The 26,003-nt window shown below is 39.0% G+C and overlaps 1 protein-coding gene across 1 annotated transcript; it reads left to right on the top strand.

The window, feature by feature from the left end:
* Nucleotides 1–226: 226 nt before the first annotated feature.
* gtf2h4 (general transcription factor IIH, polypeptide 4) lies at nt 227–24,772 on the top strand. Its single transcript, XM_061092799.1, has 14 exons — nt 227–331; nt 681–799; nt 885–989; nt 1,538–1,669; nt 2,556–2,741; nt 5,993–6,101; nt 8,732–8,800; nt 8,957–9,040; nt 12,394–12,553; nt 14,399–14,529; nt 19,262–19,309; nt 19,397–19,475; nt 21,305–21,366; nt 23,558–24,772. Exons 2-14 carry the CDS (start codon nt 684–686, stop codon nt 23,666–23,668), a joined length of 1,392 nt encoding a protein of 463 aa, XP_060948782.1. The 5' UTR covers nt 227–331; nt 681–683; the 3' UTR covers nt 23,669–24,772.
* Nucleotides 24,773–26,003: the final 1,231 nt, after the last annotated feature.

Consider the following 26,003-nt stretch of genomic DNA (forward strand, 5'->3'; position numbering starts at 1 on the left):
GTAACTGACATTCAGGCATTACAGCAGGGAGCAGTATTTTATTTTATTATATGTTGATGAACACGTTTTCATTACATTTCTTTTTTTCCAACTTTTGATTTAAAACTTAAAATGTACTAACATCAAGGCATTGAATTCATGACAAATAAAACAAAATAACAAGGCCAGCAGGGAGCAGTAGTGTGCCCTTCAACCTGGCGTTCGCCTTAGCTCACATGACCCGGAAACCGGAAGCTAAACATGGCCCCTTGATGAGAGACGCCAAATAATAACAATGTTGTCATTTTGTAATATACAATAACCTGCTCGATATCCTTCGCCAATCCGTACGGTAAATAACGCATTTTGCAAACATATACAAATAATCTCATTTCAAGTCCTATTTTCTAGGCAGCTATTGTGTTCGTTCCGGAATAAGCTATGTGCCGGAGGGAAGTGTTCTTTTAAAGAATTGAAACCCCTCCACTCACTTATGACTGTGGTCGTTAGGGCAATACTAAAGCAACACTAAATAGTTAGATTTAAAAAAGGAATTGATGCGAACCTTTGCTCTCTTAGATATGAACAACGTAATGGGAATTACCTACCGTTTAGCTGACGCTTTTATCCAAAACGATTTACATACAGTGCATTCAACATGTATGTGATTTGGTTATTGTGACATTCTTGTTTGTTTGTAGATAATGAATCTGCGTGTCCAACTTAAGTGTAAGAATTTGCACGAGTACTTGAGAGAGCTGAGTCCAGACATCTTGGACAGACTGTACAACCATCCAGCAACTTGTCTGGCGGTCTACAGGTATGATGGCTGTGCTTATACTAATGTGGCCATATTAGTCACATGATCTGAGGTATATGTTTTTATATTGTTTGTTCTTCTACAGGGAACTCCCTTCTATGGCCAAGAATTATGTGATACGTATGTTGTTCCTGGATCAGCCACTTCCACAGGCAGCAGTGGCATTGTGGGTGAATAAAGACAATCAGAAGTAAGTCTCTTACCTCGTGATTTCTTCATTACAGTGACTGTGGTCCTGTGCCGCTATATAACTTTTCATCCACTTACAGTTACGGGGGACTTCTTTTTCATTCACATCAACAGTGCTAATGAATTTGTTCCGTATCAGCCAAGCACTCTCCTGGTTTTGGAATATTAAAGAAATGTCAACCAGAGTCCTGTCTCAAAGTTTGCTGTAGTGTTGTGAGTTTTATTGGTATTTGGGAATATGTAGAACCTGATGCACAGAATGTATCTGAGACAGTAGAATGACCCAGATTGAAGGAAAGGGGGACGCTTTAACAGTGGGAAGATGGGGGTGATCAGACTGTATGCAAATGTGGCCGCTGTAAAAGAGTACAGACATTCTTTATGGTTGAAAAACCTTAGTGAATGTAATCAATTTGAAAGTGTAACTGTTGTTTCAGCAGATATGAAAGTGTTAGCAGCTCTTACATGTATTCAGAGGAAGGAAAATGCACATTTCAGAGTGATAGCCAGCTAAGTTAATTTTTTTCTGTCTTTGGCTTCTACCTGCAGAGATCATGATGAGTGTGTCTCAGTCTTGGTTGGACTGTGCCTTTGGCACAGTCGGCAACTCCAGGGTGGTCGGCAGGGATACATTTTGAATCCAGTATTCAAAGACAACCTGACGATTGCGCTGCTTGGCGGGTAGGTCTGCTTTCTGTGAACACACCAGGTATTGCCACGTATTGTACCCAAAAATCTGTATCAGGGTAAATTTTAAGTTTGCCAGTTTGTGTGGTACTTGTTAAAAACTGAACTGCTGATGGTTTGTTTTAACTCAATTCTTATCATTGACCAACAAGTTGGGTCAGAATTACAGAGAGGCATTAATTTCAAATTTGATTTGTAATTGAATATTTTCAAAGATAATAATACAAAATAAGGTAACACAAACAAGACTGAGCCTATAACTGAGCATTATTAACATGTGTCTGTGGAAACATTTCCAGACAAATGACAATGTCACTATGACATGCTATTCACACCCCTGTTGTGCACAGGATAACATCTGATAACAGATCTCAAAGGCTAACTACTTCAGACTTCTTCCTAAATTAAAATGACTTGCAGAATTGTATGACCTGTAGTATTTCATCTCTTTGCTTGTACCACCAGTAACAACAGGTGTTACGAAATAAACCAGGAATTAAATCTTCAAGATTGCAACTTTATGCCAATTAGGCTGATTTGAGATAGAAATCCAGCACTTAAGCTGGTATTATCCCCTGTTGTTTTAATTAAAAGAGCACACTCCTTCAGTGATTGTAACTGTTAGTTGACTTAACCATAGTATTTTATTGAATCATCAAAAATGATTGTTGATGACCTTTTCCCTTGTATTACTGTACATATATGCATATTTATTTCATTCTTATTTATTTTTCTTTCAATGAATTAACTCTTCAATGTATCAACTCTTCATTGTACCCTCGGCACCATGTAAATGAGGGTCTTATTCCTCAATGTGTTTTCCGAGGGTTAAATAAATAATCAATCAATTAATCAAAAACACTCCTGTATCAACGCACAGGGGCACAGCGTGGGCGGATGAGGGCAGCACTTTGGGTCCTGACCGCCATTCACGGGACATTGAGAGTCTTGACCGTTATGCTATGGAACGTTGGGAGGTCATTCTGCATTTCATGGTGGGCTCTCCCAGTGCTGCCGTCAGTCAGGACTTGGCACAGCTGCTGGTTCAAGCAGGTCTCATGAAAAGGTACTCTCACAAATGTTTTTTTTTTACACTGTCAAATGTCATGCTTTGTATTCTGTACATATCTTGGTCACACATACTAGATAAGGAACCTTTTTAAATGGTTGCTTCTATTTTATGGCTAAAAATGCATAAAAAACATATTAATTTTTCGTATCCATGCTGTAGAACTATCTAACCTTTTACTGAGTACATCATTTTAGTTACTGTTGCTCACCCCATAAAGACATGATTTACATCTCAGCACTGCACATGCAGTTTAGAAAAGGGAGGAGGAGCCAGCAAAATGGCATAAGAAATTTGTTAAAACCAAGCCGAGCGCGCTCTACCATCTTTTCCAGCTCTCCATAAATTGTCTAAGTTTACAAATTCTGTTGTTTTCACGCAGTCTGAGTTTACACGGGTGTCAGGTGTGTGTGCGTGTGCATATGCAAGTGCGCAATGTTGCCTTTCCCTCAAGTTCTGGAACTTTTATACAGACGCTACGCATCTCTTTTATAGTAATCAACCGCTTATAGTGATCATATCCGGCTGGGACAAAGTTCAAACAGGATCACCATAATCGGTTTCCACTGTATCTATATTTATATATAATTTCTATTCTATTTCTATCTTTTATATGTCCTTGTTTTTATATTGCATGTATATTAAATTTACTGTTATCTGTTTTTGACTTGAATTGCACTTCCTCTTTGCTGCTGCAATAGAGAAAATTTCCCAATTCTCTTATCAGTAAGTAACAATAATGATAACTTTATCTGTTTAGCACTTATCTGAACGTGACAGAGTGCTTCATAAAATCCATTGCAGTATAAAAGGAATTTAAACAAACGTAGCACCAGAGTTACAAATAATATGTTAAAAATGATTTTTTTATAAAAATATGGTTTGAGGCGTGATTTAAAGACAGGTAGTGAGATGGCAAGCCTCGTCACGTCTCGTCACGTAGCCTTTGGGCCCTGACAGAGAAAGCCTGGTCACCCTGAGTAGCCAGCCTTGACCTAGGGACAGCTAACAAGGACAGGCTGGCCGATCTCAAGTTGCGACTGGGATTGTAGGAAGTCAAGAGCTGCGAAATGTATCTAGGGGCCAGCCCACGTTGAGCTTTGTAGGTAATTCAAAGAAACGTAAAATCCATCCTGAGTTAAACTGCCAACCAGTGAAAGTATGCAAGGATTAGCATGATATTAGAACTTCGGTGTGTTTTAATTAAAATACGAGCAGCACCATTTTAAATGAGCTGCGGTCAACTAATTTAATTTTGGATACAGTATATTTCATAGTTGGAAGTAGCAGTATTTAATGATGACATTAACGAGTGTTTTTAAATTCAGTTGGGAGTCGAATAAATGTACAATTCAATTGCTTTGATAGAAATTAGTATTGCACAGTTAAATTAGTTAAATCCAAGAGAGTTCATGGTGCAGTCCCTGAAATTTGTGTGTGTGGTCTACTGGAAGCAGAGACGGTCTCTTACAGCTGCAGCAAAGACAGAAATGCGATTGGTCTCATTCAGACACTTGGTAAATAGCTTTAGCTGAAGGAGCTTCAAGTCTTCAAGACTTATTTGACATGTGCACAATAATTACGTACAGCAGTCGCTGGCAATTCTTGGTTCTGTTGTAGAAAATTTGTCTATGCATTTATTGCATGCTTATGTATTTATACTATGTGCCTGTGTACAGAGAGAGGTCATCAGGATCTGTATGCGGATTTGAAGTTAACAACAGCTGCAGGTGGGCAGGCTATTGAGGCTATAAATGACTATGTGATACACTAAGGAGGGTGCATCATGCTGCAGCTATGGTTGTAAGGGGGGGCATGACATGATCTTATGGCCTGGGGAATGAAGCTGTCTCTGAGCCTGATGGTGCGGTCCCGGACTCTGCCGTACCGTGGACCAGATGGCAGCAGGCACTATGGTGCACTTGTAGAAGTTACAGAGAATCCTGGAGTTCATGTTGAGCCTCCGCAACCTGCGGAGGAAGAAGAACCGCTGTCTGTCTTTGTGATGGAGTCTGTGGGGTAAGTCCAGGTCAAGTCCTAGTGTTGGAGCCCTGGTAGTGAGACTCCACTTTGTGCCTGTGCTGTCTCTTAGCCCTGCTAAAAGCACTCCAGAGCGCATACCTGGCCTTATATGCATCCCTGAAAGGTGTGTAAACATGGTTGAGTGTATTCTCACCACACACACGACAGCTGATGTGTTTATATTATCTCGGTAGGACTTTCCTCAGCTTGGCGTTTATATCTCTTCGGCCACAATAAACGCAGCCTCTGGGCCGTAAGGTTTTTGTTCTGTCAATAACTGCATGCAGCTCGTAAAGGGCATTATTTGTGTAGGCATGTGGCAGAATACACACTGCTGTTTTAACGACCGACGTAAACTCCCTCTGTAGATAATAAGGTCTGCATACAATCATGAGGTGCTTCAGGTCCAGAGAAAAGCCCAAAGAAATAATCTCCAGATCTGAGCACCACAGGTTATTGACCATGCAGCAGACACCTCCTCCCTTGATTTTACAAGATTTTATTAAGAATGTGAACGTGATTGCGACCCCCTCGCTAACAACGGCGTAGTCTGTGATCGAGGGATTGAGCCAAGTCTCTGTGAAAACCATTACATTACAGTTCTTAATGTCCCGTTGGAAATTATTTATTATGAAAATAAAAGTATAAACACACAAAGAGCTTTTGGCTGCAGAAATAAAGGCAGAGGAGAGAAGAGATTGATATGTGAGCAGGTCATAAGGGTGTTTCGATTTTCGCCATTTTCTGATGCTCGCATAGTGGCTCTATTGGCGCCCTCTGAGTCAGACAACCCCGGAGCTTGGGAGGACTTGTTGACCTGTCTGGACGTAAGAGGAAAGAGAGAATCAAGAGAGGAAGACAGAGTAGAAAAGAGAATGTCTGTGGCAGAGTTAGGATGCATGAGTGAGAAAGAGTCAGTTGAAGGGAGGGCATATAAAACAGAGATACTGAACCCCTAAATAGCCCATCAAAGATGTTGAATGCTCTAATTGTATGTTTTTTGGGATAAAAGCGTCCGCAAGAGAAAATTTTGCTACAAAAGCAGACATTTGGTGCCTCTGCAAGATTCTAATGTTATTCAATCAGACAATATTTAATGACTTTTTTTCAACTTGATTGTTAACATGTAGTAAAATATTTAACAATAAAAGAATAAATGACAATAAATGAAGATCTTGGCATTTGAATGTAGCTGATGTTGTCCTCTCATATTCTCTGTTTGTCAGTGAATCAGGAGAGGCGCCCTATATAACCTCAGCTGGTTTCCAGTTCCTCCTCCTGGACACTGCCTCTCAGCTGTGGTACTTCACCCTGCAGTACCTCAAAACTGCTCAGGTACCTATATGTCCTCTTCTAGTTAGAACTTAGGCCCATACGTGGTGGGGGGGGGGGGGTGATGATTCCAAGGGCCTCGAGCAGACAGGAGGCCCTCAGAGAACGCTTTTATTATTTTTGTTATTATTAGTCAGTTAATGTAATTCAAATGATAATTTTATCAATTAAAAATGTTAAATTATATAATTGTGTGTTTTTTTCCCCTCCATTTATGACAAAATGATCAGGATAACAGAACAGATGGTGAGCTATAAGTGGATTTGACATGTCGATGTCAGGATGTCAAAAACAAAAAGCCAGGCAACAGAAGGCTGGGAGGGAGAAAAAGGGTCGACAGTTAGTCACTTTGTTTTTTCCGAAGAAAGTTACCCGCCTTCCTTTGGTGCCCGTTAATACATAAGAATAAATCCCCCCGGCCTCGTTGGCTGCAGTTCAGCCACGGATCAGCCACGGAAGCCACGCTTCTCTTCTAGAGATTAAGTTCAAAGCAAAATTGACAGAGAAAATGATCTTACAACACAGTTTTAATGTCTAGTTGTTAAATATATGTGTCAAACATAACTGTTTGCAACTCTTCATGTACCCATTTCAAAATAATAGCACTCAAGCAATTCTGTTGACTGAATCAATTCAATTGTTTAAAAAAGGTTTTTATTATAAAATACTTGCAGAGAATACACAGGTTCATACTGTATACTAATACTATTTATTTAACAGGGTTCCTGCGGCTGCTTAAAAATTCTTAAAAAGTCTTCAGATAAAAACCAACACAATTAAGGTCCTAAATTATCTTAAATTGACCCTTAAATTTCTGCAAAGTATTATATTGCAGGCGGTACATTTAAGGGCAATTGGAAAAATGTCACACAGAGTGTGTCACCATAAAAGTATCTTCAAAACTTTAGTCCTGATACACTTCCAGTTTAATTTTTTTTATGGTGTAACATTGATGGGTATTGAATTCTTCTAGAGTTGTAACCCATTTGGCTGGACAGTCGTTGGTAGTGTCCAAATTCACTCAGTACTCATGTTACAGTTTACCATTTTGTAGCAGTACTTTTAAAATTATAAGTGAGATTCCTTCTACCCAATATATTTGTATAAAAGTACCCAATAATACATTTAGAAAAGTAGTGTTCAACCATTGGTCATTAACCAAATAAAATATATCATGGGTTGTGCTTGCTGTAAGTAGATCTCTTCTAACATTTTATTTAAAATGTAAAAAGGATAAAAAGAGTAGCAGGATGAAAAAGTCTGTTTTTACTTGGGAAAAGTAGCCCCTCTAGTACAAGACCATTTATCTTCATGGAAACTCTAACTATAAGGCCCTGTTTAGACATGATATTAATGTATTTTCTGAGAGATCCAATTACAAATGAAAGCTCTAACTTTATCTGGCACTAAAATGCACCCTAAATGTGACTCCTCTAACCACTTGTGTTCATATATCAATTACCCGCTCCATATGCAACTATAGATAACTAATTTATGTCTGCTGTGACCAAATGATGTTGTTTTTACACAGTCTGAGTATACAGTTGTGTCTGTTGTCACATGGACACTGAGAAGCATAAAATACCTTTGATTCATTTCATTATGAAACTGGAGGTCAGAGGATGTCATCTGACGAGGCCTTCCTATGTGGAACAGGACGCAGTTGTGTTCTGACAGCAAAGGGAATGTGGCACCATGCATCCCAGAACTCTCAACTGCTGACATATTGGTCAGAGATTTAGATGTGAATTATTTTTTAACAAATCTAACAAACAATTATTTTAGTGTCTGTGTCAAGCATGTATGGTCTCAGAAGTTGCATTTAAAGGTGACATTATTACAATACCTTTAAAAAAGAGAGAGTAGGAAGAATCAATTATATGAAGGAATCTATTATTATTGTAATTTTTAATGAAAATGTGTATAGGAAGATAATGTACATTTTTATGTAAATGGTAAATGGATTTGTATTTATATAGCGCTTTTCTAGTCTGATGAAGACCACTCAAAGCGCTTTACAGTACAGTTTCACATTCACCCATTCACACACACATTCATACAGTGCATCTACTTGCAGCACTTTGTTATTCTATGGGGGGCTATTTAGGGTTCAGCATCTTGCCCAAGGACACTCGGCATGCAGATGGTTCAGACTGGGGATCGAACCGCCGACCTTCAGGTTGGAGGACGACCACTCTACCCCTCAGCCACAGCCGCCCAATAACCTATGTCAATCTACTGTTAGTGAACAGTGCCCATATATTTCAGAATTTGTAAGCTCCTGTCAAATATTTGAAGGGAGTTTGAAGCTCAAGTGACAGTAGCTCAACTATATTTAAAAGATGTGGTAAAAACTATTTAATTAAGTGAATGAAAATATTATCTATGTTCCAAAAGACGCTGTTCACCGAGTGGTTTGTACGACAAGACTGATCTGATGGAATTAGTGCTGTAAAGTCAATGTAGCATGCTAGCAATTGGAGAACATGTAATTCCTCTCCCTCAATGTTTTGTAGACTGGAAATGTTCTAGACTGACATCCATTCATCAGAGCTTATTGAATAGCAGCAGAAATTACTCTTTGAAAATGTACTTTTCATGAATGCCTATATTTCATCCTTTTTCTTTTGCAGTCTAGAGGGATGGACCTGGTTGAGATCTTGTCATTCTTATTCCAGCTCAGTTTCTCTACTCTCGGCAGAGTGAGTGTACAGCATTTTGCATCCGTTTGATTCTCAGTGTGCAATATGTACATGTGCGCCGAAATACAACATAACAATATGATAATGCAGCAGTCTGAGGCTTTAAAGAATCGTGTTTATTTGTTGTTATTAAACATCTGCTACTCTCTGTCTCAGGATTACTCAGTGGAGGGCATGAGTGAGTCATTACTCACTTTCCTGCAGCACCTGCGGGAGTTTGGACTGGTCTTCCAGAGGAAGGTGAGAATGATAATGAGAGGAACACTGTCGGCACCAATGACCATTATAGATGCTGAGTGGCTCAAGCAGCAACACAAAAGGGAGCACATTTTTATGTAATTAAATGCAATGGACAGACTACAGAAGGGATTTAAGTTCTTCATCTATTAATATCCCTACCATCTTAAGTCCTTATTGTCAACTGTGTAAATATTCATAACTTGTGGGTACAGGGTTGTAATTATGTTACAAGGCTAGAAGGTGTTTTTAAATAAGTCTTTCAGAGTTAATCCGCCTTTAAAGGATTTGTTTTCTCCAGTTTTTTGACCAAAAAGGCTGCTCCTACCTGTTCAGTTGCAACAGGACATAACCTCATAATCAGTGAAAATGTGTTCTTAGCGTTTCCTGACATCTTCACCACAGAAATAAACCGGGGTTCAACAGCCAAAAACCACATTTGTTAAGTTTGAAAAATTTTAACTCTCAGAAAAAATAATGATGATGAAGAGGAAAGCAAGTGAGAGGAATCAACTTGCGATAATAACCTTGTCACCCGATGAAAGGTGGAGGAGGTTTTTGCCAGTGACTCTATTTAACTTTGATCAGTGGTCACTTGGACTCAAAGATGAAGTGATTTGATTTCATTGATCAAAGGTAAAGGTCACACTGATCTTATATGAATCTCGGGAAAGAAATATGTACAGGGTAACTGCACTGGTTGGTGGAGGCCTACAACCGCAGTCCGGTAATTCTATTTTTCTAGTGTTGTCTAGTTAGCAAGTTGCACTATGTTTAGTTTTTTCAAGGTTTTGCGTGTGGATCAAGTTATTTACATATAATTTATCTGAATTCAACGAGGGACAATCTGTTGCTTAAGGCTCAACATACCAGATGTTGTTTGGTTAGAAGATCCGTTTATATTCTTTATGTTTAGACAATAGACAGTGCTCATGTCTTCCACTGTTTCACACTGGTGGGATCTTATACACTGCTCAAAAAAATAATGAAACGCTTAATCGTCACAGTATAACAGCAAGTCAGTTAAATTCCAGGGATGTAAATCTGTCTATTTAGGAAGCACAAGTGATAATGAATCAGTTTCACCTGCTTTCGTGCAAATTAAAGTGCCAACAGGTGCAATGGATAAACAAAATCAAGACAACCCCCACAAAGGGTTAGGGTTAAGCCGTGGTTTTGCATGTGATGGCCACAGACTGCTCTGTCTTTATCCTTCCTGAGTAATTCTTCTTTAATTTTGTGTTCTTCTACTGTCCTGGTCATTAAGAGTACTTGTGCTCGTAAAAGATGGATACTCTGGAGAGAGCAATCGATGACCAAGCGCACATCTCCGCGTTGCATGCGTTATCTGACTGCGGCATGGATAACAGTTCTCTTCCTGTAGCCAGCAGGTGGCGCTGTGATGTTAAGTCATGATTTCGCAACTCTAGTCTTACATTTTTAGTTTGGACTCGATTGGACCAAATCTGCCTGAGATACAGAAGCTCGTGTTTTGACTGCGTGTCATCAAACTATGATGCCACGCCACGGCCACACACTGTGATGAAATCAAATATACCAAGTCTGTTTATATTACCATCTTGTTGAGATGGCATCCCCAGAAGTTGAAGTTGATCTGATGAAATCCCAAGGACAAGTTCATCAGAGTAAAATTGTAGAAAATGGCCTAAATGGCCACCAAATACAAAATGGCGGGCTTGCTGTTTGGTCTAGCATATCCATACTAGAGATAAGGGGGCATTAGTCAGTTATTTTGCCAAGGCCATTCTTGTTGCGATTTAATATGCGATTTTTTTTCGGTCGACCAAGGCAGCCCGACCAACCTCCCCACGCAAGGGTCTCGCTTTGGGATTTCTTGTTGATCTGATGAAAGTGCAACGACAAGTACGTCAAAGTAAAAATGTTAGTGCTAGTTATTTAAAGATTACATAGGTGATACTTCCATCATGTGACTGATGAATGACAGCCAAATGTGATGAGATTTATGCCACTGCCTCAGGTTTAATTTTGGCAGCTATTTTTGATTTAGTGTTAGTTTTAGTCTTTAGACGAAAATGCAAATCAGTTTGTCACATTTAGTCCTTTTTATCCTTCTTAGTTTTAGTCTAGTTTTCTTCAATGAAAACTCTGAACATTTTAGTCTAGTTTTAGTCACATTTAATAGCCACATTAAACTCTTTTTCTTCCCTCCTCAGGCGCAGGGACCCCCTGTGTTGTGTCTACAACTGCATAATAGTCTAGCTTGCAGGGGTCGGCAACCTTTACTATCAAAAGAGCCATTGCCCATGCCCCCTCTTCCCCAAAATAAAATTTTTCTGGAGCCGCAAAACATATTTGAACACAGAGCTAATAAAGTTTATATAAAGTTATACTATACTGAAGTATAGTTTGTTTATGAATTTATGAAATTATAGAACGACTATAAAGAAAACTGTTATTTTATTGCTATTTTTACCTGTTACAACAAAGGAAAACACCAAACGCTTATGAAGAGGAGAAGAAAATACACATGCAAGTGTAGGCCTACTTTGAAATAAATTAAACACAGAACTATGTAGGGCTATTTGAGTCCTCCCCATATTTGTGGGAAATGTATGAAATAAGGAGTACCCTATTTTAAAATAAATTAAAACATATAGCTGCTGCCTAATAGCTTAAAACAATATATATTAGTTGGCAAAATGTGAAAACAAAAAGTGAGAGCAGGTCAGACTGGAGGCGGACACAGAAACTGAAGCTCGGTGAAAACCAACTGCAGCTTCTGCTCTGATCTCTGAGCAGCTGAGACCAGAGAAACTCTGTGTTTTCACTTTTTCCATTGTTATGAAGCAGCCGGTGAGTCAGTGATCGGCTGCTCCACATGAACGAGCTCTAATCTCAATGTGTCTCTGAGCAAGTGAGTGGGAGCGGGGGGCGGAGCCCCGGGACCGGTGTGTGTGCGCTATCTGGGAGCACAGAAACACACACTCGCTTGCTCCTGGTACTTCATGACGGCCTGCTACGATGATGTTTTAAAAAATTATTGTGACTTAGTCAACTACCAACATTTTCGTCTCGTATCGTCAACGAAAGTTAAAATAGATTTAGTCATAGTTTTTATTTTGAAAGATCCCTTATTTCCTTATCTTAGTCTTGTCTTAGTCATGGGAAAAATTTTGTTTACGAATATTTTTCATCATAGTATTCGTCAACAAAATTAAACACTGCACTGCCTTTGTCCTTTTTGACTGAATTTAGAAAAGATTTAGTTTTGAGAATTTGCACGAAACAATAATGAGAACATTTGTATAGATATGCTATATATTATGTCACTTATATGTAATTTTTTCTTTTCTGCTTATGTCTTTTTTCACCAGAGAAAGTCAAGGCGGTATTACCCCACCAGACTTGCCATCACTCTGGCTGCAGGGGTCACTACTAGCGCCTCCTCCTGCTCCAACTTCACTTCCACTCCTGGTACTGGAGATGAAGGCTTCATTGTGGTGGAAACAAATTATCGTATCTATGCTTACACAAGTATGTCAGAACACTGGGAACTTTTGATTTTGGATGCAAACACTAAGAAATAAGCAATATTTTCTCTATGACAGTGTAATTCATCTTTGTTTCAAAATACTGGATGTTGAATTATAATTTTTTTTCATTCCTTTTTGTCATCAACCAGCATGCACGTTTTTGATTTCATGGGGGAAAATAGTGCATGGTTCTTCCTGAAGAGTATTTCTGCTTTAGATCTTGTTTGTGACATTAAAGAGGTATCCAACTGGGTTTTATTCAGAAAAAATTGAATGCATGTGTTCTAACTCAATCTTAACATACCATGAACTTGGTCTCCCCCTCTTATTTAAACCCTGATATATTCTGCCTTAAATAGACACTTTGCACCTGTGTTTGGCAGTATATTTGTTCATTGTAACTAGACTCTAAACAGTCTGATTTTTATTACCTTTCACACCATCAGAGTTAAATATATTTATATTGTGCCTTTCTAGTCTTGATGGCCACTCAAAGCACTCTATAGTTTAAGCATTTACACACACATTCATACATGTTATCTATGGGCAACACTTTCTCTATCACATATCAATCACACACTGCCATGTCAGGAACAATTAGGGGTTTAGCATCTTGCCCAAGGGCACTTTGGCACGCAAAATGAGGGAGACCAGGATTGAACCACAACCTTCTGGTTAGTGGACAAGCAGCTCCATCTCTAAGCCACAGCCATGACCTAAGACATGTACATGTCAATTCTGAGTCATCATCTTTGCTTCAGGAGGAACAGTGTGTTGCAACAAACTAGATGATTGGTGGTTGGATCCCTGGCTCCTCAAGTCCTCAAGCTGAAGTGTCATTGGGCTGAACACTGAACCTTAAATTACCCATGACGGCTGTGCTGGCATGGTATATAATTGGTGTATGATAGAAAAAAGAGCTGTGTTTAAAACTTGTATGAAACTGTGCGTTAATAGTTGAATGGGACTTGTACTGTTAAGTGCTTTGATAGGTCGATGAGACTAGAAAAGTTGTAGGTAAAGTGTTATTCAGTTGCAGGCAACATGAAGTTGTAGGCAGTTTACTTTAAAAAAACAGGTTATTCATATCTCATATTTACTAAGTTAACATGTAAGTTTATTATATGCTAGCTTAATTTAACTGAGTTTTCATCAAATGGTGTGGTTTCAGCACTGCTTTTATTTGCATACATGCCATTGACTAGAAACTATTGTAAGGATCAGGATTAGAAGAGTAGTAACTATAGTTAAGGTTTGAGTTAATCTCCAAGTGTGTGTTTGTGTACGTGTGCACATGCATTACTGTCTTAGAAAGTAGAAACTATGTCCACCACCAACATGTGCATGATCCATTCACTCAACAGAACACTGTGCTCCTGCTTGCAGAATCCAAAGATCATAAGGGTGTTGCATCATGTGTTTGTAGGGCAGGCCATGTGCAAATCCCCTGATACGCACAAAGGTGCAAGCCCCCTTAATGCTGCATAAAAATGTATTTAAAATTGTTACTTAAACTCTTTGTGATTGGGGCTGGCTATTTATGACTTCCTGAGTTTAGTCAAGGTGATATCAACAATAAAATGGGTGCAATGTGAAATCTTTACAAAATATGCAGCCATTACTTAACAGTCTGCACTTGTAGCAGTGATTGTGGGCGGGGTCATCCTGGTTTGTTCATCGTAAATCATAATTTTTCAAGATTGTGGATGTTTATATTATGGTATTGGTCTCTGTTTCAGAATCATCATTCATATGGTTCATATTGTAGCTTTTGAAAAGATGCCTTACTGAGGATGATTTTACAGAATTCAAATTGATAATCTGTGTTTTCTTTTGTCCTTTCCAGACTCCGAACTTCAGATCGCTCTGGTGGCTCTCTTTAGTGAAATGCTTTATCACTTTCCTAATGTAGTTGTGGCTCAAGTTACAAGGGAGTCAGTACAACAGGCCATCGCCAATGGTATCACTGCACAGCAGGTACACTGTTTTAATACAAGGGAGCTTTGGGGTGTGGATGGTTAGCTCAAGGCAAATCTAAAACCATAGGTTGTAGTTTTAGCTAATCAAAGGGTCTATGTGAGAACCAAAGGGGATTTAAATTTAGGTAGGGCTGGGGCCATAACCCCTGCATTCGCATTTTTTGGACCCTATTTAAAAGGTACCTGTTATTTGTGCGAAAATAACCCTTACAGAACCAAGGTAATAACAGTTTTTAATAATATCTTCTATAACACGGCGCCTTTGTGAACATGACTGTGCTAACTGATTCTTGAGACATGGGACAAAACACGTCCAGCAGTTGAAACTGCTATAAGGTTTAAAAATGAAAATATTTTCAAATGTAGATGTAATTAGGAGTTAGTAATACACAATAAACACACTCATTATATCATATTTATATATATCTCATATACAAAACCCTTTTTAACTTAAAACTATGAATAACATACGAACTGTTAACAAAAGTTCACACTATACTTAAATAAATAAAAATAAATACAAAACACACACACTCTGACTCGTGACTCTGACTTCGGTGCCTGAGCCAAATGAAGACTGAGGGTCGCTTTCCCATAACTCAGAGACCCCCGTGTCTCCGCGGCTGGGGCTGTCGCAGGCAGGCTTCGGCCCGCCTTCGTCCCCCTAAAATGCGGTCGCTTTTATGAAACATTTCTCGGCGTGGTCTTCGCTCCTCCCGCCCCGAGCCTTTCCAAACCGCCCCGGAGCCGGTCGCAGCGCACCACCACGGAGGAAATGCGCCGGGGAGAGGTCTCGCGAGGAGATCCCCCCCCCCACCACCTGCACGGGAGCCCTGACGCACGCGGGGCGCGGGCGGCGCGGGGACAAGAGATTGTCCACCGGCAGCCACCCCCGCGGGGGTTGGCGCTTCCCGTGAAGGAAGGAGTGGAAGTGTGAGGAGGCGGGACGAGCGGAGACCTCAGTCTTCAATTGGCTCCGGCACCGAAATGAGGCACCGAAATCTCCGTTGCATTTTGGTCCGGGTAGGTACCGGTTGTATTGGAACCGGTTCTCGGTACCCAACCCTACTCATATATAATGAGAATAAAATTGGGCTGAGCACAGATCCCTGTGGAACACCGTGGTTATCTTTGGTGTGCAGAGATGACTCATCAATTTGCACAAATTGGAATCGATCTGAAAAATAGGATTTAAGTAGGGGCGGTTCCTTTAATGCTAATTAACTGTTCTAGTCTCTGTAATTAAATTTGATGGTCAATAGTGTCGAATGCTGCACTAAAATGTAACAAAACGAGGACAGACACAAATCCCTTATCTGAAGCTATTAGAAGGTCATTAGTGACTTTTACCAAGGCTGTCTCCGTGCTGTGCTTAGCTCTAAACCCCGACTGAAAGTCTTAATATACGTTACTTTCCTGGAGAAACTCACCCAGCTGATTGGCTACAACCTTTTCAAGGATTTTAGACAGGAAGAAGAGGTTGGATATAAGTCTGTAGTTGGGTAAAATCTCTGTCCCTGGATTTTTTTTTTGGAAAGGGTTTGATTACAGCTAGTTTAAAGGACTGTGGTACAAATCCTGATAATGATGAGAGATGGTTGATGTTCAGTAACTTACTATCAATTAGGGGCAGAATTTGCAAATTCTACAAGTGATTTTGTGGGAATGGGATCTAAGATACAAGCTGTGGGTTTAGAAGATGAGAATTATTTTGGTGAGCTGATGAAGTGTGATCATAGAGAAGCTGTTTAAATAATTACTAAGATTCTCAGCTGTTTCTGCGATTTTTATTCTTGGTTGATTTTATTTATAATAGTTATTATAGTAGTTATTAATAGTCCGAATTTTATCATTAAGGAATGTCATAAAGATATTGCTATTCAGGGATCGAGGAAAACTTGGTTCGGTGGAGGTGTGACTCTCTGTCAGGCTGGCTACAGTGCTGAAGAGAAACCTGGTGTTGTTTTTATTTTATTTTATTAGTGTGGAGTAGTAGGTAGCTCTTGCTTTGTGGAGGGCCTTCTTAAATGCTTTAACACAACTTTTCCAGGCTAGATGATTTTAAACCCGGTTGTTGGGGCGCCACTTCCTTTCTAGTAAACTTGATGCTTGTTTTAACTCATGTGTGTTTGAATTATACCAGGGAGCTAATTTACTATGTTTTACAATTTTCTTTTTTGGAGGTGCTATTGAGTTTAATGTTAATGACTTTAAACAGCTATCGACAAGATGGTCAATCTCAGTGGAGCTAGGGTTTTTAAAGAATTTGTTGGTTATATCGACCGATAATACAGGGTTAAATGTAATTGGAATTATGTCCTTAAGTTTTGCTACAGTACTATCAGGTAGTATTAGTGCCATATATTTGGATAATGAGAAATCGAAGGTAATTAAATTATGGTCTGATAGAATTGGATTACGTGGAATTACTATTAGGAATTACTATTAGGTGTTCAATTTTGACACCATATGATAGTACAAGGTCAAGTGTGTGGTTTCAACAATAGGTTGGTGTACACTGTACACACTGACTGAAACCAATTGAGTCTTTTACTGAAATAAATGCTACGCTAAGGCTATCATTATTATTGTCAACATGAATATTAAAGTCACAGACATTATATATTTACCTGTTTTTAGGACTAGGTTTGATAAAAACTCAAGAGACTTCCAATACACTACTTTTGTTTCATGTACCATTACTGTTAAAGGAGGCAGAGGAGTAAATGAACATCAGCCACTCGAAGCAGGAGAGAGCAGTGGAGCTAGATGGAGGAGAGAAGTCATTGCTAATATATAGTATTAGTCTGTCAGCTCAAATTGAAAAATTCGGTGACAAGCAGATGGAGAGACACAGAGTCGCTAAAGCACCAGAGAGTAAGGTTTGATATGTGTGGATGTTTAACTATAGACTATAGGCCATTTAGCCGTGGTAATATAGAGAAATATCGGTGTTAGAGAGAGTGGCCACCAGCAGCGGCAGGAAAACAGGAAATGATGCAATTCGCTTACCGTAGTACGTCAGCGCCATACAACTGAGGTTTACCTGAAGAAAAACTCTTTACTTCCTGCTTCCGTCACGCAGTGCTGGACCAAGCCCAATAATCATGCATTACAGTCCACTCCATCAATTTTAGACCACACGCTGAAAATTGACCAAAATTAATTGCATATCTTGTAAATTATGATTCAGAAACTATTGATAACCTTCCACATTTCATACAGGTGGAAATAATAAATCACGAACTTGAATTTCTTTTTCTTTTTTAGTGAAAATATTTGGTGAAGAATCTCATCTAGATGACACCACCTCGTAACATACAAAAAGCATGACAGTTCTTATAATGACCAAAGTGGACATCTTTCAATGACACACATCAGTAAGTTTAATTGAGTTTTCAACACATTATTAACCTTGAAATACAGGAGAGAACTAATTCTCTACAGCTCTGATGAGGAGCTTTGTTCCTTGAGCAAACCATGGTCTCACACAGCCCTCTAGTGACCAAAGATGCAGCAACAGCTCATTCATCTTGATTTGACATAATGAAGCATCAACTTTTGTCGGACCACTGTGGCTAAACCATTTGAGGAAAAGTCACAATTCTGACCATGAAGTATGATGAAGCTCTTGTGAATATACTGAGCACATTAGAGCTGTATATTCTAAACCAGCCATGAGCAGGGTGTCAAAGTATAAAACATGTCTCCTCCAGTCGCCAGCAAGTGGCGCTGTGCCAATGAGTAATATTGACATGGATCTGTTCAGGCCAGGACTCTGATCATGTGTGAACAGTGTGAGGCTGATTTGAAACTTAGAGATGAGTTAGGACAAATCTCTCTTTTTTGGCGAATCATCAAATGTTGACGCCATGCCACAGTCACACCGTGTGACGTACACTACGACTTTTGAAACTCCGTGGAGGTTTAACTATAATCTCCATGGAGTCGAGATGACACTCACTGAATTTAAAGTTGATCTGAGGAAAACTTTAGGAGGACTTCATCAAATACAACATTTGTAAATTGCCAAAAATGGCCACATTATTTAAATTGGCTGACTTCCTCGCTCCAAGAGGCTTTTTTGTTTGAAATGATATGACACGTGTTCCTACCAATTTTTTACATGTTGATCCAACATGGTGCTGGGGCTGCACTTTAGAGGATTATAACCATATGAATGTCTTCAGGGTGGGGGTGTTGTTTCACAAATGTTTTTATGCTGTAGAATTTTAATATTGCCGTGACACTCATGCTTAATGCTGCGTGATTGATGCAGAAGCAGTGATAGAGGAGTATGCGGGTAGAAGGATTACTGGGATATGAGTAAATTTCTAATTTTCTGGCCATTGATGATAACTGACTGACTGACTGACTGGTCAGCTGATGTAGATTCTATAGAGCTGTGATCTTGGATCTTTGTGCTAAATTGAGTCCAATATTACACAGACCGACCTGACAGAACCCTAACATCCCAGTACAAACACAAGTGCTCACCACTCTGGGTTAATTCGCCAAGAAGACTGTGTTTGTTACGAATAACACTCTATAATAGTTACCATTCTTCTTCTAATGCACCTTTTGGGCAATAAAATATTTCAGTTAAATTTGAGAGATTAGGGAAATCACAGCTGTCTCTGACGATGAGAGACAACACTACAACAATATGTGCAGTTCAGATTTTCCTTGAAGTAAAAAGCTAATTCCGAGTTATAATGTACCCTCTACAGATTATCCACTTTCTAAGGACCAGAGCTCACCCTGTCATGCTTAAACAGGTACAAAAAAAACATCTGTTCTGTGTGTCTGTTATTTCCTGTAATGGGTCTGCACAGCATCTTTATCCTTTCCTTTCTGTGCTCCAGACTCCAGTGCTACCTCCAACCATAACAGATCAAATCCGACTGTGGGAGCTGGAGAGAGATCGACTACAGTTCACAGAGGGTGAGCAAAACTGAGCATGCTTATTTGATCATGTGTCTGCTCTATGGATTAATGGCCATTCATCCATTATCTATATCCCTTATCTTTTGAGCAGGGCCGGCCCTGACAATGTTGGCGAGATGGCAGATTTGGCGCCCCCTAACATACACACGCAAACTGTCATGCATCCCTTATAACTTTTGGACTGTTTACAGATGCACATACAGGCAGAATTATGAAAATAGATAATAAAAAATATAAAAATAGTCTGAAATCAGCTGTACTGACAGCATATCATGTCATGTCGACAAAAATAAACGTTAATGATGTCCACAATCGGGGTGATTCTTACCTCTCTATTTCTGAATTGTGCACCTGATAATTTAATCTTTTTTTTATTCATCTTTGACTCTAACCGCAGTTTAACACCGCAGCGTGTATGTCAGGGACACACCTGAGGCGGAAGCGCAAATTCTGTGCGAGAAGACGCCTGACTGTTCACATAGGAAGCGCATTTCTCTGCGCTGGTTCAGGGGTAAATGATGATGGTCTTCACAGGTGACTGACCTACGCAAGCCTGTAGCCGCCACCCCCCCACAATAGATTATGTGCTTGTGTGTGTGTCTGTCTGTTGAGACACAACTTACAAATATGTGGATTAAGTACATAATTAAGGATGGGTAAATTTCATCATGTGGGGGCAAAAATTAGGGAAATGAAACTCAAGGAGAACAGCGAAGAAATCGAAAGTATGGAATGCATATTTAATTATTTATTTAATATATAATATATCCCTTATATCGTATATATATATATAAAATTGATTTTCAGTGTGTTTTCTGGCCTGATTTGCTCGCGGCGAGAGAAAAAAATAGAACAGACCCTGAAACCATCATTGCCAGCCGCGGTGCTTTCCCTGTTCTTCCCGGCACTACGCTGCTGGTGCGAACAGCCCAATTATTTTGCATTTTGCGCCCTAGGCAACTGCCTATGTTGCCTGTACCAGGAGACGCCCCTTCTTTTGAGCCAATCTGAGCTGAAATTGGTCAGGAGGCAGGCTTCAAACTGGACAGGCCGACAGTGTATTGCAGGGCTGAGAAATAGAGACAAACAACCATTCACACCTTCGGGCAGTGAAGAGGCTCCAATTAACCTAAGCTGCATGTCTTTTTATTGTATATACATATATAATGACATTATAGTGATATCCTTATGTTTAGTAAAAACACTTTATTTACCATTATTTAAGAACTGTTATGTAACACCATATCATTGGAACAGAAGAGGAACTTGTGACCATGTATCATGTAACTTGATACTGCTTGGTAGAGTTTGACATGACCCTTTTGGTGTACTGATGGAATTGGTGTTTTGGATATCTGCATTACACTGCATTTAAAATGTGAAGCATTACAATACAAGTCATTCCACTTCCCTAAACATTTTTGTCAGACTGAGTTAGTGAAATGATTTTAAATATGTTGGCCACAGTAAAACTTTACCATAATTGGAGTACTGGCTTTTGTTTGAGAACTTATTTAATGTTTATTTACAGCTTCAGTAACACCACAGTAACACTGTTTGTAGTATAATGAATATATATCCTTTAAGAACTTTTAAGGAAATTAAATCAGTTAGGTGAAAGGAAATTTAGTAGAAGAGAGTCTTAAGTGTTTTAGCTCTAGCTTTACCTTTTTTGTCCTCCCTGGATATTTTGTCATCTATTGGCCGCATGCCACTGTTATGTGACTGTGGTGTTGTATGGTGTAACAGAGAGGATGACAATTGATGTGCTGGCCATTAATGTAATTGCTTACCCGTCTGTGTGTTGTTGTCCATGTATCCTTCAGGAGTTCTGTATAACCAGTTCCTCTCCCAGGCTGACTTTGAGGTGCTGCGAGACAGAGCTCAGGTTGGTTATTATTTCCTACTAGAAAAATACACACAATGAGCCAAAACATTATGACCGCCTAGAATTTACTTGAATAGCTATGTTTTTTTCTTGCAACAACAGTGCATGTCAATGTCTATGATATATGAGACAGTAGGTGAATGCTTCTTGTTGTCAAAGTTTTCTATGTTGAAGAAATGTGAAGTTAAAGAATACCTGATAGGGTGTTGAATGCACCCAGACAGCAACGGTAAGTTATCACTGAAATACCCTGTTTATACCTAGTATTGTCATCCATCTTGTAATATATGATCACTAGAGCTGTTGTAACAGCTCTAGTGATCTGTCACAAGCCTCTGTCTCCAAAGGTTTGCAGGTTGGTGTTGGAGATGGAGAGCAAACCTGTGTGTGAGGAGGGTTAGGATTCTGAGCGAGTGTAGGGTTGGAGGAGGTCGATATGGTGGGGCTAGGGCATGGAGGGATTTATAGGTGAGAAGGAGGTGTTTGTTATTGATGCAGGCCTTGATCGGGAGCCAGTGGAGGTGAATGAGGGTTGGGGTGATAGTGCAGGTGAGAACCCTGGTGGCAGAGTTCTGCACATACTGGAGTCTGTTCAGGACTGAATTTGGTCCAAGTGATTCCAGAAGGGACAATGCATGAACTACAGACAGAGTGATATGCTAGAAAGTCTGATCTTTTAATTTAATGTGAACATTATATACAATTTATTAGAAATACAGCTACAGATTTCAGCTTTTTCACACCCAGTTAATGTTATAATTGCACATTTTATTAATTTCATAATTTCTAAGAACCAAAGCGCCAAGTTTCCTTCACCAATATGTCCACAGCTAAAATTACAAGTACACTTTATAGCCAAAAGTTTATGATGACTTGTGTTTATATAGAAGTGTGTACTTTTCATTCTAGGTTGGTGGTAGGGCTGCATGATATTAGATTAACATGTGATATGAGATGACGATATGACTTGTGATAAATAAACAGTCCATGGCTATCGACGCAGAGACCACTGACAGCTCCAAAGACAGAAAAAGGTGCACAGCCTTGCCACAGCGCCTCCAAGTCCGAGGCAGACACCAGCGAGCCCACCACGTGCAATAAATGTTGTGTGTAGCAGAACACATTAACAAAAAAAACTATATTTAAACCATAAATGAGAAAAGACAGTGTCTAACATGAATGGAGAGGTGCATACATTTTTTTTATTATTTATACATAAGGAACTGACAAATGGAGCAGCAATAAAAAATACAGCCAGTGATAGTGCTATATGTGGGCAGGCACATTATATATAATATCTAAACCATCTACTCGTTATCATAATCCACATCATCTTCCATCACAATCCACGATGCCTACCGAGTGATTCGGGATCTGCATTGATAATCTACAAGGACTATGGGCAAGAAGTCAAGTCAGTACCATGTATTGATGAGACATCAAAAGCTAATGGAACTGATGACCAGAACTGCAAAAAGATATATCGTACTAATAATAGTTATAATGAACTATCAGTTGTTGTAGTGACCCCTTTGCCGGTCAAACGAAGCCACCATGGCTGCTGAGTAATTATTCTGACGCGTGTAAGTGTCCAGTTTTTTAAAAGAGAGCAGAACCACCTTTTCTCGTGATAAATGTATTTTCCAAAAACACATACAAACAAATCAAACTTTTCCTTTGCATGCATTCCCACACGACAAAAAACTGTTGATGCTTACTTTCAGCCAACACCTGTGTCAAATAACCCCACTCACTATACACACCTCTTGCCTGGCTGACAGCGGCACTACTCTCCCAAGTGGTGGGAGGAAAAACAAACCAAAACAATAATAAAATGGCTCTTACAGTTGTAATAAACTAGTTCTCTGAAGACAATGTGGTGGATGTTTAGCAATGGAACATAAAAATTGGTGACTTACCAGTAAATGTGGATGAATTGCTATTACGTTTCGTTGTTATGATGATCAGGTTATTACTGCAGGGATTATTGAATTCATCTTGCTTAAACCAATGATCCTCCACTTCCTTCACCTCCTTTGTCACTGTTTTATGACATAATCATCAATTCCTTGCAGTTACAGCATTTCCTGTAAGATTATCTTTGGACTTCTTGTACCCACTGTCAGTTAAATGCCAATATGGTCCATTAGTCCAGTAGCTGCTGCTGTTTAATTACATTTTTGTTTTGCAGGGTCTGGGCTGTCTGGTGTGGCAGGACGTGGCTCACAGGGTGATGGTGGTGACACCGCAAGGACACAGTGAGGTCAAAAGGTTCTGGAAACGACAGAAGTCTCACTCATAATTGGTGACAAGATGCACACATATACCTCTTTTTTCTTTCCCTTTTTGATACTATTCTTGATCTTAGCCAAAGCCAAACTTTTTGAGTAGATGATTTGTGTAATTTGTAGATATGCTGATGGACTACTTTCTTATACAATGCAGGATAAGAAGCTTGTAAACATGTAATTAAACATAAGCATTGCAAATGTTTTCTGTGTAAATTAATATATTAATTAGGTTGGTTTGAACACTTGTGAAAAACACTGAATGTAAATGAAACTGTTTTTTGTTTTTACAAGGAAACAGCACAGGAACCTTTAAGCCTTGTATGCTTTTGGAATGCAGGGGGCCATTGCATATCTAGAGCTTGATTAAACCAGCTGCTTACACTTTACAGGAACACAGTTAAAATACAAACAGTTATTTTTCACATATAATTGTTTTCAGCCCTCAGGTTGAAACCAGACTTTACCAAATGCTCAGTTGTCTAATATCTGACCTGATGCAGAAATATCAAACTAAAACCAAAACATCAGCATCAGAGTAAAACTGACAGTCCTGAAGTGTTCACACTTTCAGACTAAATGGGGGGCTGTGGCTGAGGGATTGAGTGGTCGTCACTGTATGCATCTATGTGAATGGGTAAATGGCAAAAATCTGTAATGTAAAGCGCTTTGAGTGGTCATCAACACTAGAAAAGCACTATTTAAATACAGACAGACCAGTCCCAGGAGTTTAAAAACTTCCAAGACTTCCAAAATTTTCACAAGGATCCTCAAAGAAACATCCAACCATTTTGTTTTCCAGTATAGACGTGTTATTACATAGTTAAGGTTTGTTATATGAACTTACAGAATATGCAAATTTGTATCAACCACTATTTAACTCTGCCAATCACCAAACTTTTAAAAACCACTTGTGTGTGTTAGGAGGCAGAGGTCTTCATAAATTGAATGTGTTTTTTTTTCACTGAAAGTTGGGAAAGTAGCCCTTTTGCATAGGTTTTATTTTGTTGGAAATGCTCTATTTCAATGCCTTTTTATCTCTTTTCTTCTTCCCTGCCACTGTTGTTTTGGCTCATTGCCTTTTTTTGTTCCAATTCAATAAATGTGGTTCACACCAAGTTGTCATTTTTGAGTTTCAATCATTCATTAGGTGTCTGAGATGAAAACAAAAAAGGATGAGCAGAAGCACAAGTATTCATAAAAAGCAGAACCACGCCCCATGACTTCATCCAATCACGCAAGAGGATTACATTACATTTCATTTAGCTGACGCTTTTATCCAAAGTGACTTACAATCAGTGCATTCACGATTACTGAGTTGGAGCACAAGATTTCCACTCCACAAAGAGGGCTGGGCGGTAATTCAAAAAAAGACAACTTTTCTGTTGTAAAAATCGGCAGAAAAATCAACAACTTTTCTGACGTAAAAAAGCGGGATAAAAAAAAACAACTTTTCTGTCGTAAAAAAGTGGCATAAAAAACAACAACTTTTCTGCCGTTAAAAAGCGGCAGAAAAAAAAATTTCTTTTCTGTCTTAAAAAAGCTTCATATAAAAAAACTACCTTTGTCGTTAAAAAGCGGCATAAATAAAAACAACTTTTCTGCCGTTAAAATGCGGAATACAAAAAGACAACTTTTCTGCCGTCAAAAAGCGGCAGAAAAAACAACAACTTTTCTGTCGTAAAAAAGCAGCATATAAAAAAACTACTTTTCTGCCATCAAAAAGCGGCATTAAAAAAAACTACTTTTATGTTGTTAAAATGCGGCAGAAAAAAAATGAAACTTTCCTGTCGTTAAAAAGTGGCATAAAAAAAACAAATTTTCTGCTGTTAAAAAGCGCGAGAAGAAAAGACAACTTTCCTTTCGTTAAAAAGCGGCATATAAATAAACTACTTTTCTGTCGTTAAAAAGCGACAGAAAAAAAGTGAAACTTTTCTGTCGTTAAAAAGTGGCATAAAAAAAACAAATTTTCTGTCGTTAAAAAGTGGCATAGGAAAAGACAACTTTTCTGCCGATGAAAAGCGGCAGAAAAAAAGATAACTTTTCAGCCATTAAAAAGCGGCAGAAAAAAAGTTAAACTTTTCTGTCGTTAAAATGTGGCATAAAAAAAACAAATTTTCTGCCGTTAAAGAGCGCGAGAAAAAAAGACAACCTTTCTGTTGTTAGAAAGCGGCATATAAATAAACTACTTTTCTGTCGTTAAAAAGTGGCATAGGAAAAGACAACTTTTTTGCCGATAAAAAGCGGTAGAAAAAAGATAACTTTTCAGCCATTAAAAAGCGGCAGAAAAAAAGATAACTTTTCAGCCATTAAAAAGCGGCTTGAAAAAAGACAACTTTTCTGTCATTA

The sequence above is a fragment of the Limanda limanda genome, chromosome 19 (assembly GCF_963576545.1).
Source record: "Limanda limanda chromosome 19, fLimLim1.1, whole genome shotgun sequence".
Classification (NCBI taxonomy): Eukaryota; Metazoa; Chordata; class Actinopteri; order Pleuronectiformes; family Pleuronectidae; genus Limanda; species Limanda limanda.

Coding starts and splice junctions, on each gene's coding strand:
- gtf2h4 (XM_061092799.1), top strand. CDS start 684: ATGAATCTGCGTGTCCAACTTAAGTGTAAGAATTTGCACGAGTACTTG. Junction 6,102..8,731: donor AGTACCTCAAAACTGCTCAG/GTACCTATATGT, acceptor TTTCTTTTGCAG/TCTAGAGGGATGGACCTGGT. Junction 14,530..19,261: donor ATGGTATCACTGCACAGCAG/GTACACTGTTTT, acceptor TACCCTCTACAG/ATTATCCACTTTCTAAGGAC.